The sequence below is a fragment of the Fringilla coelebs genome (assembly GCF_963513975.1).
Source record: "Fringilla coelebs genome assembly, chromosome: 2".
NCBI lineage: Eukaryota > Metazoa > Chordata > Aves > Passeriformes > Fringillidae > Fringilla > Fringilla coelebs.
In genome coordinates this window covers 3,978,869-3,992,421 of record NC_140029.1, presented here as the reverse complement: position 1 = coordinate 3,992,421, position 13,553 = coordinate 3,978,869, and the positions used below count along the sequence as shown (strand labels likewise).

At 41.2% G+C, this 13,553-nt stretch overlaps 1 protein-coding gene across 1 annotated transcript in view; it reads left to right on the top strand.

Moving 5' to 3' along the window:
- DSCAM (DS cell adhesion molecule) overlaps positions 1-13,553 on the top strand; it is a gene marked incomplete at both ends in the record, with an annotated part of 453,784 nt that overhangs the window by 396,095 nt on the left and 44,136 nt on the right. The window contains 6 exons of the mRNA XM_084226422.1: positions 922-1,039; positions 1,851-2,014; positions 4,788-4,886; positions 5,452-5,640; positions 7,027-7,317; positions 12,171-12,347. Coding sequence (XP_084082548.1) covers positions 922-1,039; positions 1,851-2,014; positions 4,788-4,886; positions 5,452-5,640; positions 7,027-7,317; positions 12,171-12,347 — 1,038 coding nt within the window. The remainder of the gene's footprint in view (positions 1-921; positions 1,040-1,850; positions 2,015-4,787; positions 4,887-5,451; positions 5,641-7,026; positions 7,318-12,170; positions 12,348-13,553) is intronic.

The window sequence follows — 13,553 nt, the reverse complement described above, 5'->3', positions numbered from 1 at the left end:
TTTCTTTTTGTGAATATCTCAAGTCCCATTGCAGCCTACTCAAGTAATTTTGCTTAATTTTTCAAGGCCTGTTCTTTTATGCATGAATCTTTTTCCAGATTAACTGTCCCAGTTATATTTGATGCTGGGTCTCATTTTCATGTTTTCCTAATTGGTGCAAAATGGATTATTAAGCATAAGTTCTGATCTGTGTGCACGATTGAAGTAGATCAGGACTAAAAATACAGTATTTTGTCTATCTGTATTCAGTATGTGCTTTTAAAATGTATAATTTAGAGGCCAGCAGAAAGTGTATTTCTATCAAGGGTCATTCTTGAGGAATAACAAATGAAGTTCTACCATAATCTATAAATTGAAAATACACAAGTGATATTTTTTATATATATTACGTGGTCTGAGAGCTGATAAAAGCAGATTTTAGTTAGTTCACATTTGTGGATTTTGGATAGATTCTACAATGTACTAATATTCATGAAGGTTTATTTTGCTTAATATCAAAATTGTGGTAGAAGAGATGTATCAATAATTTGATTTTTATGAGACACCTGTCTACTGTGGACAATTCTTGCTGGAAGTGTTGAGAGAAGCATCCCTTGGATAGAAGTTTCATCCATTATTTCTACTCCAAAATATATAAAAGTTAGTAAAGATGATAAATAACTGGGTCTTCTCTTTCTCTACAAAGAGTTTTCAATCCTGTGCCTCATCTCTCTTTTAGTTACTTGTCTTCCAGGCACTGAAACTGATATTTTTCTTGAATAAATAGCTAATATTACGAGTTTACAAGGAATTAGTACCCTAAAAACATCATTTTTAGATTGGTTTAGCTTTCCCCCTTTAATTGTGGGTGTCTCTATTTCCCTTCCAAGGCCTGTATGAACAGACACCTCACTTCAATCTCTCTTGCTTTCTCTCCCCCAGCTCCTGCCAGGATTCTGACATTCAGCGGGACGGTGACAACCCCCTGGATGAAGGACATTGTCCTCCCTTGCAAAGCTGTGGGGGACCCTGCTCCAACAGTCAAGTGGATGAAGGATAGGTAACCAGCAACTAAATGTGCAGCTCAGATAAATCCCATTTCCTTCAAATCCTCAGGGTTGTGGGGAGGCTGATCCTGGGTCACTGGCAGGAAGGAGAAGGACTGCTGGTGGTGATTTGCACTTGGTCACAGTAGATGAGGAGTTTAGAAATTCCTGTGGTGATTACAGGGCATCAAAGGGAGAAAAAGTAATGAAGAAGGGCTAAAGGTAAATATTCAAAATGTAAAACTTAGGAACGTTTTTGTTTTATCCTCGACAGACAGGAAGGTTTTATTCTGAGAGAGCAAAGTGCCTGGTACACTGATTTGTGCTGAGGTGGGCAGTAAATGTCTTGCACATATTTAATTTTCCATTATTCTGTTCTCAGCTTTAGTTTCACAGCCTGACAGAGCCACTTGGAAACACACATGGACAATAATTTTCATCCAAGCACTGTGTAAGCAGGGAAAGTACAGTGCTATGAAACCCTCTTGTGCATTGATATAAATACCTGTGATTTCATAAGGATGAACTTCATAGCCAGGAACTGCCTATACCCTCATTTCAGCATTTTTATGAAATAACAAGTTAAGGAAGGAGTGAATTTCTGTTTTCACTACACTGGGTCCAGGAAAAATGCATTTTTAAGCAAATGATAGATGTTCCCCAACAGAAAATACTCCTTTGCTGCCTTATTGAAGGGACATACCTCACCCCACACCTTTTTCCTCTCTTTCCACTCTTAGCTGCTTCAAAAAAGAAAAAACTCCACTTGTGAGTAATTTTGATTGTAACTTCTTTAATGTATGCACTTTGTTTCCTGTGAGGCAGTAACGGGACACCCAGTCTAGTGATGATTGATGGGCGAAGGAGCATCTTCAGCAACGGCAGCTTTGTCATCAGGACTGTGAAAGCAGAAGATTCTGGCTACTACAGCTGCGTGGCCAGCAACAACTGGGGCTCAGATGAAATCATTTTGAATTTGCAGGTACAAGGTAAGGCTCTTGGATCTACCTCAGAATCCTTACATGGCTTTAAAGGTGTGTCTGTTTGAAATGCAAAGTATTCGTATTTGTGTGTATTAGTGCAAATCTAATTCTTCCAAGTTCATACATAAGTCATTCTGACTCACCATGGGAATTTTATGATCTAGAAAATGGTGCTTTAGGTGAAACAATTCACACACTCAGTTAAGTTTCTATGTGAGTTTTTGTAAGATTGACAACTGTGTTTGCATTCAGTTATCTTCTAGTTCTTCACACACAAGGTATCAGCTTCTGCCTTCTCCTTACAAATACCACATGTATCACTTTAATATTACAAAATTCAGAAAGACATGAAGGCCTTTAATTTAGCTCCTGAAAAGCTATCAGCAGAAATTTGCCTCCGTACTGAGACCTTGCACAAAAACTTCATTATGCAGGCACAGAATTTTATTATGAGGTGAATATGAGGAAGCATTGGAAATGAAACATCAGTTAATGCATTTCTCCAGCTACATTTTATATTCATGCTGAAAAGCACAAAGTGTATCCAGGATGGTGTTGATATGTACGAAAGCAGGGACAATATAAGAATATAAAGTAAGAGTAAAGTGAAGCAGAGCCGGTGCATTCACATACCAAGAATTCCCTGTGCAGATTTCCTTGCTCACTTGCACTAAAGCAGAACCTAAAATGCTTCAATTTACTACAAATTTTTGTAACAGAGGGAACCATCTCTCTCCTGGATGTGCAATTTAAGCTTCAAGTGCAAACACATGAGAGCACAGAGAGGTTGTTTCCACCGCAGTCCCCCTCTCTCCCTGCCTAAACCATTCCACTAAGCCTTGGAACAAACCTCACAGCAGATATTGGCATATATCAGCTTCCCTACAATCCACAGAAACTAAAGATGCTCTTCTGTGATGTTTGAAGCATGACCACAACAGGAAGTAGGGAGAGAAAACAACATCAAATGGAAACCTTACATTTATATTTCACTAAGTGCTTCTGTAATTGCATTTATTTGCTGTTATTGAACTGCAGCAACTAAAAGGAAATCAATATTACTTCCCTAAGGGACAGACAAAGAGTGGCTTTTAATATGTGGGACCATCATTTTTTGTAGATAGGGTGAAGCTGTGATGAAAGCTTTTGCAATAAATCTTTCCCAGTGTAGTGTGTGCACTCTCTCCCCGTGGAATCAGCCAAGTCACTCAGAATAACAGAACAAATCCATCTCACAAAGGGAATTTTCCTTTAGAGTATAAACTGTCTCTTTTGTTTTCTTCAGCCCTGTTTGGCCCTGTGAGGGCAAAAAAAAATCAACTTCTCTTTGAAGTAATCCATAGCTGGAAAGCAGCAGACTCTGCCTTACATCAGCACCCATTATTCTGCAGTCTGATGACTCGAACATGAACTGCAGTGGGGAGCTTTCCCTGGAGTTTCACTCTGCAGGAAAAGCTGTGCCTTAATCACAGGCAAATCAGGCAATGTTCTCTGGCAGCAGAATGCTGGACACAGCAGAGCATTCTGGACTTCTGTCCTGCCTGGTCATGGGACTGTGTCAGGACAAGGGCAGCTCCAGTCAGCACGGGTCACTGACAGCACCATCCTCTTCTGTCCCATGCCAGGGGAGCTGTGGCCATCCTGTTGTCTCTCCTCCCCAGATTTCCATCCCATTTTTGCTGCTGTTTCTTGATCCTTTGCAAGCATGGACACTGTCCATACCTCACTCATTCTTGAGGCAGCAAAGCTCGATTTTGTGCGCTTTTGTGACAGCAGAACATTCCCAGTCCATTTCCAGTCCCAGCTCCCCTTGTCAATTCCTAGTCCCAGTTTGCCCTATCCAGTGCAACTTGGGATGTGGCAGGGCTCCTTCTCTGCCATTCAATGCTGGAAGAAATTACTACAGTAAGGGTGGTGAGGGCCTGGCACAGAGTGCCCAGAGCAGCTGTGGCTGCCCCTGGATCCCTGGCAGTGCCTAAGGCCAGGCTGGGCAGGGCTTGGAGCAACCTGAGACAGTGGAAGGTGTCCCTGCCTATGGCAGTGGATTGGAATGAGATGATCTTTAAGGTCTTTTCCAACCCAAACCCTTCCATGATTTTCCTCCAAAGGAAGGTGGGAACTGGGAAGTGGATGAGAGTTTAAACCCCTGTTTAAATTCCTGCACTCAGTCAGCAGCTGATCCTTGGAACCCTGATCTTCCATCCCCCATAAAGTTTATGGGGAGCAGCAGAGCAGAAGTGCTTCCAGTCTTTGCTGACAGGGTTGGGAATTCTTTATACCAAAAGCCTCATTGGTTTGGAAGAGGACTGGATCTGCCAGTCACAAATCTATCTATGACATCTAATTAACTCTCACATTTGCACTGGCAGAAGCCCTTGATTTGCACCTTTTTGTCATTTTTGCCATAATAGCCTGCACACACAGAAATGAGTGGGGCATCATTTGCAACAGCACATGTTTCCTGCCACTAAAATTCTATCTTCTCCCCAAAACATGGCTTATGTGCCATTGAGGTCTAACAGGACAGATGCAAAAAAATTCAGAGAAAAACAAAGGTTAAGAATTGAAAGACGAAATTGTGCATAAAATTAAATAAAAAAATGAGAGCTTGTCTGTTCTCATCTTAACCAAGGATGTCAGCTAAATAGACACTTTGACAGAAATCATTTGCATTTTTTGCAACTCAAAACAGCTATTTGATAAATGACTCTTAGAAGTGATTAACATCGTGTCAAACCATTTGATTGCATTTTCTATTTTTAACTATTTTCCCATCTAGTTCCACCAGACCAGCCAAGACTCACTGTATCCAAAACTACATCTTCCTCTATCACTCTTTCCTGGATACCTGGAGACAATGGTGGCAGTTCTATCCGAGGTAATGTAATTCAGGTTAATTGCTGCTTCTTACTAAATTATCATATGTTGATAGGATTAATAAAAAATTATGAATGGCTCAAAAAAAAAAAAAAAAAGGAAAAAAAAGAGAAACAACCCAATCTGTATTGCTGTCAGCCCTTAATGTGCACTATCATGGTGATAACAGCTTTCAGTAAATTGCAGTTTGTCTTTGTGGTGGTTTATTCACACATTTAATCACTTTCTCCTCAGCTGTTATGACAGTTGCTCTGTCTGATTTTCCAAATGTGTAATCTCTAACCCCTCATTTTGGAGGGTGCAGGTTCATCATCTGGTTGTTGCTGATTGAAGGGTCCTTAGAAATACCCATCCTTTTTTTTCCTCCTTGAAGCCATCATAAAAAATTGTATTTAACCTGTTGTCAGGGTGGGGAAAAATGCATTGCCTGGTGTCTTTCAGTCAGGGGAGAGCTGTATGTTTCCCTGCACATGGGGATTTTTTCCAGTTTTATTAGATCTTTAAAATGCCTCCTTGGGTTACCTGAAAGATTTGTGATACCGTTGCCATCCGCGCTTTCCCTCCAGGTTATATCCTGCAGTACTCAGAGGATAACAGTGAGCAGTGGGGCAGTTTCCCCATCAGCCCCAGTGAGAGATCCTACAGGCTGGAAACCCTGAAATGTGGCACCTGGTACAAGTTCACCCTGACTGCCCAGAACGGGGTGGGGCCGGGGCGCATCAGCGAGATCATCGAGGCCAAGACGCTCGGCAAAGGTGCGTTGGTTCTCTTGTGAGTGCAGGGCCACCAGCGAGGGAAGGGGTGATGAGGAGGACTCTGTGTTCTCAGAAGGCTAATTTATTACTTTATTATACTATTTTATACTAAAGAATACTGTACTATACTAAAGAATACAGAAAGGATACTTAGTGAACGCTGAAAAGGTAATAATGAAAACTCGTGACTCTTTCCAGAGTCCCAACACAGCTTGGCCCTGATTGGCCAAAGAGTCAAAATAACTCAGGCCAGAATCCAATCAGAAGGCTAATTTATTATTTTATGATACTATATTATATTAAAGAATACTATACTATACTATACTATACTATACTATACTAAAGAATACAGAAAGGATACAGACAGAAGGCTGAAAAGACAATAATGAAAACTCCTGACTCTTTCCAGAGTCCCAACACAGCTTGGCACTGATTGGCCAAAGAGTCAAAACAAATCCGACCAGAATCCAGTGAAACAATCACCTGTGGGTGAACAATCTCCAAACACATTCCATATGAGCCAAACAAAGGAGAAGCAAATGAGATAAGAATTGTTTCCCTTTTCTCTGAGGCCTCTCACTGCCTTTCAGCTTTCCAGGAGAAAAAATCCTGGGCGAAGGGATCATGTTCAGAGAATGTGAATGCCACATGGGTCCATCCCCTTCACCCTCCTAAAGCTCCTGCACTCTGCTGGAGATCCTGGGTGGATGAGAAAACAGGCTTGGATATTTTAATATTAGAGCATTTGGAAACATTTACATGGCTGTGACAACAAGACTGTGGCTGTGGGACTTGAAGCCCACGCAGACTAATGTTCTGTCATTTTTTCCTAATAATTTTTTTCTAAGATGGGTTAGCTGATATTTGGTAAGAGGGTGTCTCCACTGTCACAGACTATAGCAATTCCAACTATTTCATTGCCACGAGGAAATTGGCTCTTCTCTTCTTATGAAAATTCAGGGGGTTGTTTATCTGTGTATTGAAGGAAGACATATATTTATGTATAAAGGAAATGGAGCCAGTGTCTGATTTCTGCTCCAAGCCAGTATTGCAGGAGTGTGCAAGCAGCATCCTCTGAATTGGATAAGTGTCAAAAATGAAGGAAAAGTTTGTGTCAAGTTCTGCAAGGCCAAACAAACCAAATTTTTTGAATGGATGTTTGAATGGATTTTTTTCCACATACTGATTTGAAAATCTGGGCTTTTGAGTCTGGCACAAAGTGAGAAAAAAGATTTAAGAAGGAAGAGGGGGGAGATGTTGATATATAAATTCTGATTTTAAGCTAGAGTCAAGATTGCCCTAGAAATTATTCTCTAGATTTAATATCCTGAGAGGTTTTGTCTGCAATTTTAAAGCATTTTGTCTGGAATATCCCACTGCCTCCAGAGCCACAGTTTTCCAAGGAGCAAGAGCTCTTTGCCAGCATCAACACCACGCGGGTGAGGCTGAACCTGATCGGCTGGAACGACGGCGGCTGCCCCATCACCTCCTTCACCCTGGAGTACCGGCCCTTTGGGACCACGGTCTGGACCACGGCCCAGAGGACATCCCTGTCCAAGTCCTACATCCTCTACGACCTCCAGGAGGCCACCTGGTACGAGCTGCAAATGAGAGTGTGCAACAGTGCTGGCTGTGCAGAGAAACAAGCCAAATTTGCCACGCTCAATTATGATGGCAGTAAGTATTTCCTTTATTTATGCCTCAGGTGCTGTTTTACTTGGGTTTCATATGTGATTTTTTTTTTTCTTTTTGCTCATCTTCCATTTTTTCCCCCTCAAAAACCCCATTTTGAATCTGCCAGCCATGCTGTCAGAGAGGTTAAAGTCTAAAAGCTGTAAAATAGCTCCTGATTTCCTGACAGTAGGCTGTCAGGCAGAAAAGAGGAATTGTTTATTTGTCCTCACTTTGGGAAAAACTCCGAAGTCAATCAGCCATGAGACACATAATCATAGGACATTAAAAGTCATTAGTTCCAGTGGTTACAGGGGCCTTTCCTAGTATTTCATGCATCTTTTCCATGAAATTTTAGTCTTCCATGGAAATTGTTCCTGCAGCCATTCACGGGGGTGTCTGGCTTAATTGCTATTCCCTGTGACACAGCCCAAAACCCATTATGGGACACATTGGAGCAGCCAAGCAGGTTGTCCTCTGGAAAAGCCTCTGGATAACATCCTCCAAGGGCAGAGCAATGGCAGTGCAATCATCCCTGTTCACAGACAGGGCACAGTGAAACTAATGGCCATGACAGATGGCTCTGTCATGCCCAGCAGCAGGACACAGACCGTGAGGGAGTTGTTGCATCCCACCCTTCTGCCAGGGGTTACTGCCCACCCTGCAAAACCCAGGACACGAGGGCAGGAGCAAACATGCCAGTTTGTCACTCAGTGCAGCTCAGGTGCTGCCAGGCTGGGTGAGAGGGCTGCTGGCACTTGTGGCTCCACAGTGGGGAAGGGCTGCATTCCTGGCAAAAAGGCTGCACAGATGGCTCCAGATGGCAGCTCTGGATTGCTCCAGTGGGAATTGCCAGAGCTTTCCTGGAGACATCCAGTGTAAAACCTTGCTGTGTTGCCAGGGGTGTTGTGCTGCATTGTGCAACCACTTGGTGGTTGCACAATCTGTAGTGCTAAATTAAGCTACAGCACTGGTGAGCAAGTTCAAACAAGAGCTGATGGTTGTGACAGCCCCCAATTGGTAATTGTTTGTAATTCTGTGTTGGTAACATGCCTCCACATGAACATCACCACTCATGTACAGCTCAGGGGTAATTCCAGGCAGAAATATGAGATATGGCTTAGGGTTTAACCTCAACACCTGACACATCCTCTACTGCTATACCAGCCTTTGTGCTGGGCACTCAGCAGCTCTTGCAGATAATTAATCACCCTTTGGAAAAATATCGTCTTTGGTAAGCTGCCACAAATCCACATATTATTTCAGATAGTCTAGAAAATTAAGAGAGACATCTTCAGCACTCCAGAGGCCCACAGGAAACTAGGATCTAAGCAGTTACTACACAAATGTTCCAGGTTTTTCCAGGCATGTGAAGGACTTAGTTTACTGAGAAGTGTAACTGTTGTCAATTATAACTCTTTCAAGTATTATGAGTTTCTTCTCATTTTACTTAACCTATCCTACTTAACCTATCCTGGTTTTGTTTTGTTTTCCAATATCTTTCCACAGGCAGCATCCAGCTGTCAGTTGTTCCATTATCATCACTTTTTTTGATTGGGACAGTTTTAAGCCATACCTTAAAATGAATTTATATCAAAATACAGATACAGAGCCTTCAATTTTCATTTATAGCACTCAAATCCAAACTATTCTCACAGTGATCTGATCTGAAATGTTGTCAGGCTCTGCCCTTACCCCTGTGTGACCTGCACACCCTTTGATTTTTTATGTTGCCAGACAGCATCTTTAAAAGGGATAAACTGAAACAGTAAAAAATATTTGCAGCATTAAATTTCATGGTCCACTGCTTCTGGTCAGCTAGAAAATTTCCCATTTGTGATATTGCTGGTTTTGTTTGTGAAGCGTGCTTGGCCAGGACTGAATTGTGCCTTAGAGAGGCAGAGCGAGCTCAAATACTGACCCTGAGGTTATGAGAGGAAAACATGGATGGAAAAGCAAATTTCAGTTTTCAGATTTTCTAGATTTGCTAGGTTTGACTCAGAACTGAAATTACAAACTGATGATGATGATGATTACCATTCTTACAAATATTTGATACAGAAATTTTTGCTTCCATAGACAGAGAATTTTTGTTTGCAGAAAAAGTGCTAGTGGAAACTTCTTGGCCAGCTCCACTTTTGAGTTCTGTCCCTGCCTCTGCCTTTGATTCACCCTGTGATGTGAGATTAGCCCCTTCCAGCTTGCAGGGGTCACAGCTGCCCCTCAGATGAAGCAGATACAAGAGTAGCACTTTGAAGATTAGACAACACAGCGTATGAAAGTTCTGGGATGCCAAACGCTAAGAACAAGCTTAGAAGCTTTAGCAGCTTTAAGATAAAGCCTTTGTAAAGTTTGCAGAAATCCCAGAGTTACGTGGTTTTGGGTCACTTTGCTGTGTGTGGGAGAGCTGCTGAGGAATATCATGGCTCAGCATCCTTCCCCTCAAATCTGTGCTGAATCAGGTCAGAAGGTTAATGACAAACCTACGTGCAGCTTTTTGCTCTCTGTTCACAGGCATTTCAGCAACAATTTCCAGCTTACAGGTTTGCTGACCTGCCTGCCCCTTGTTTTTTCAGAAGCACACAATCCATAAGGAGATATTTTTAGCCCTGTGCAGCTGCAGTTGTGGAGAGCTGCAAAGGAGCTTCCCAGCTCGGGGATCAGCTCCTCGGTAGCCCTGGCATTAAATCGGATCAGCTCTAAACTCTGCTAATTGATTCTGACCCACCCAGGCACTCCCTGCCCTGAAGGACACAGGGAAACACTCCTGAGTTCACAGGGTGCAGTGGGAGATGCTGCAACCAAGGGGAAAAAGGGAGCAGAGACACTCAGATTATAACTTCTATGAGGCACCAATCAGGCTAACAAAGGGTGATGGTGAACCGACCTGGAAAACAAAACAAACCCTCCCCATTTGTCTGGGACTGAGTCCTGAAAAAAGCTTTGACCATTCTGCTCTCAGCAGGCACCTAGAATGACAGCAAATGTTGAAATGGTGCTTTCTCCATGGATAGCAGGATTAATTTTTGGTAATTTCTAATGCAATTGCTGAAAAGCAACAAAGGGGTGATGTGAAAACATGCAGTTTGACTTTTTAATTAAGCTCCAACTGCCTGTTTATAATGTTATGAGGTTTAGATTTGTCTAGAGAAAGGTATGGATAGTGATAATCACATATCTAGTGATAATCACATATCTAAACACTTCAGGTTTAAGTGAAATAAAGGCCACTCATCATTTGATTTTCATCTAAGCCATAATTTTAGGCAATCTTGAACCTAATGGTCTCTGTGACTGTAATTCAGAGAAAACTTTGTCCCTTTAGTATCCAGGAGGATTTAGGAGGATGTAGAGACAGTTATTAGTATTACCTCCAGGAGCTTGAAGTTCTTTCCATTTCTTCATCTAATAATTTTACTTGCCTTTAAAGTAGTGCAAAATGTGCATCTCAGGGCAAGATGAAAATATCCTGCTGTGTGTTCAAGAAACAGAAAATTACAAAAAAAAAAAAGAAAGTTATGGAGAAGAACTGCAGTGGAACATTAGAAAAATATTCCAAATGCAATTATAAGAAAACAAATTTTCCAAAGTACCTAATATAGGTTTGGATGGTTGTAGCTTTTCTTTTTATCTTTGTCCCTTTAGGGAGCTGCTCTTCTCTTTATATGCAGCTGAAATAGCTCTTCTGAAAAAAAACAGGACTTGGGATTCTACATTTTCACTGTGGTTATGGCACTCACACTGTACTGCATCAGATCTCAGTTTTTACTCTGCTACTGTATAGCACATAATGAGATATAACTATATCACTTAATGCAGCAATTAAAATGTAAAAAAGGATGTGCCTGTTTTTCTCTAGCACCCTCCTTTCCTTTTAGCAAGTAAGTAGCCACTTTTATGTTTCAGTAGCTGGTTAAAATTTAATAGCTTCCATCCAAAGTCATCACAGTTCACAATACTTACGTGTTTCTACGCATTTCAAGGAAATCTGCATTTTATAGCCTCATTTGTGGTTGCATTCAGCAGTTTAATAGTAATCAGGAAATGAGTGAGAAGTCTTCCATGACTAAACAGCCTTCCACAGAAGGTGCTGCATTCTTCTCACGTCCTTTAGAGGTAAAGAAGAAAAGAATTGAAAAGTTCAAGTATTATATATCACCAGGAAGCCAGGTATATTCAAAATGCAAATATGTCCCAGAATGAAAAAGTGAGCTGCCTGCCAGTAGCTGGTAGATTCATTTCCCTCGTTTCCCTCTCAAAATTTGATTGTTTCTATCCAGCATTACTCTCCTGTTTTACTGATGAGTATAATGTCAGACAGTCTTTAGCAGATTAGTATCAGGTTGGCTGTCTGAATTTCAGATCACTATCACTGCTGCACCCTCAGAACTGATAGCAGAATGTTTCTGTGCAAAGGATTAATCTGATGTATGTGGCACAAAATGAGTTTTGTCAAATGAGTTCCTTGCACAGCAAAGCCCAGCAGAAATGTCACAGCAGTGCTATTTCCCCATAATAAGGAATAATAGACATAGGGAGGAATTCTGAGCTCTCTTACAGCTTTTTAATAATTTAATAGGACTCCAAATTAATCATAGTATTTGACTGCATATCAGACATGGTTTTCCTTAGTCAACGAATGCAGTTCTTCTGGATTTCTGATAATCTCTCTCTCTGCAGTCAGTCCCTCGTTACCATGTGTTTGTGGCTATTAGAAACACAAATGTAGCCTCCACCCCAAACAGAAAAATCCTCCTGAGGCTTCTGCCTGCAGCTGAAGCAACAAAATGCCTTATTCCCTGAGAACTGAATCTTTTGTCCTCGTTAAGAGGCCTCTAATGCCATGACCCTGTTTCCAGGTACGATCCCTCCTCTCATCAAGTCGGTTGTGCAAAGTGAGGAAGGGCTGGGAACCAACGAAGGGCTAAAGATGCTGGTGACCATCTCCTGTATCTTGGTGGGGGTCTTGCTGCTCTTTGTGATGCTGCTGATCGTCAGGAGGAGGAGGAGGGAGCAGAGGCTGAAGAGGCTGCGAGGTAAGGGGGTGTCTGGGGAACTTCTCTCCACCTGAATGTGAAAATAGGAATGGGGCTGTGACGGTGATCACAGGGGTCCCAGGGTGAGGGATGAGATGAGAAAGTTGACTCCATGTTCAGAAGGCTGATTTGTTATTTTATGATATATATTATATTAAAAACTATACTAACAGAATAGAAGGAAGGATTTCATCAGAAGACTTAGCTAAGAATAGAAAAGGAATGAATAACAAAGGTTTGTTTCTGTCTGAGGCAGTCTGGACAGCTGGACTGTGATTGGCCATTAATTAGAAACAACCACATGAGACCAATCCCAGACCCACCTGTTGCATTCCACAGCAGCAGATAATCATTGTTTACACTTTGTTCTTGAGGCCTCTCAGCTTCTCAGGAGGAAAAATCCTAAGGAAAGGATTTTTCATAAAACATGGTGACAGGAGCTGCACGTGACCAAAGTGTGCAATCCCCAGCTGGGATCATTTTCCTGCAATACAGAACAAAGTGTGTGTTTTCTATAGAAATTCTTTCTTTTTAATTGGTCATAAGTTTCTAAAAAAAATTATTAATAAATACATTGTTTTTATTTTGCATGGGGGAAATGAAGATATTTCTCATTGGTTTGCTTTCCTTTTTTTGTTGTTTGTTTGCTTCCCTCGATGAGCTTAAAATAGATTTTTTTTTTGAAGGATGAAATCAGATGTTCTGAAGATGAGGGAATCTCAGTTTTCCAGCAGATGCTAACCATTATTTCCAAATTATAAACTGAAAGTAGCCAGATTTTTGTAGTATAGAACACACAACCAGATATTCTTAGATTTGTTACCACATTTTCCCCATGATTTTTTATAATAGAGCCTACATAACATTTTATTGTTCACTGATCTGTATTTTCCTCTAATCCTTATTCAAATTCAGTTGTTTGTTATGTGAATAAGATTTAGATCTGTGAATTCATTCAGCTTTATCATTTTTCTAGCAAAAACCCCTGGCTGAGCCACAGCCAAGTTTTTGACCCTTGCAGTCTGACACTGCTGCCCTTTAGCTTTTGCACTGACAAAAGGTATTTTGGGAAGGTATTTCCTGAAGGTATTCAGGAAAATCCTTTCAAATCCAAACCTGAATTAATCATAAACGATTTATCATCTGCAAAAAATAAGCCTAATCTCTTCCAGGAACCACCAAATTGATTAGTTATTTGTATTTTAA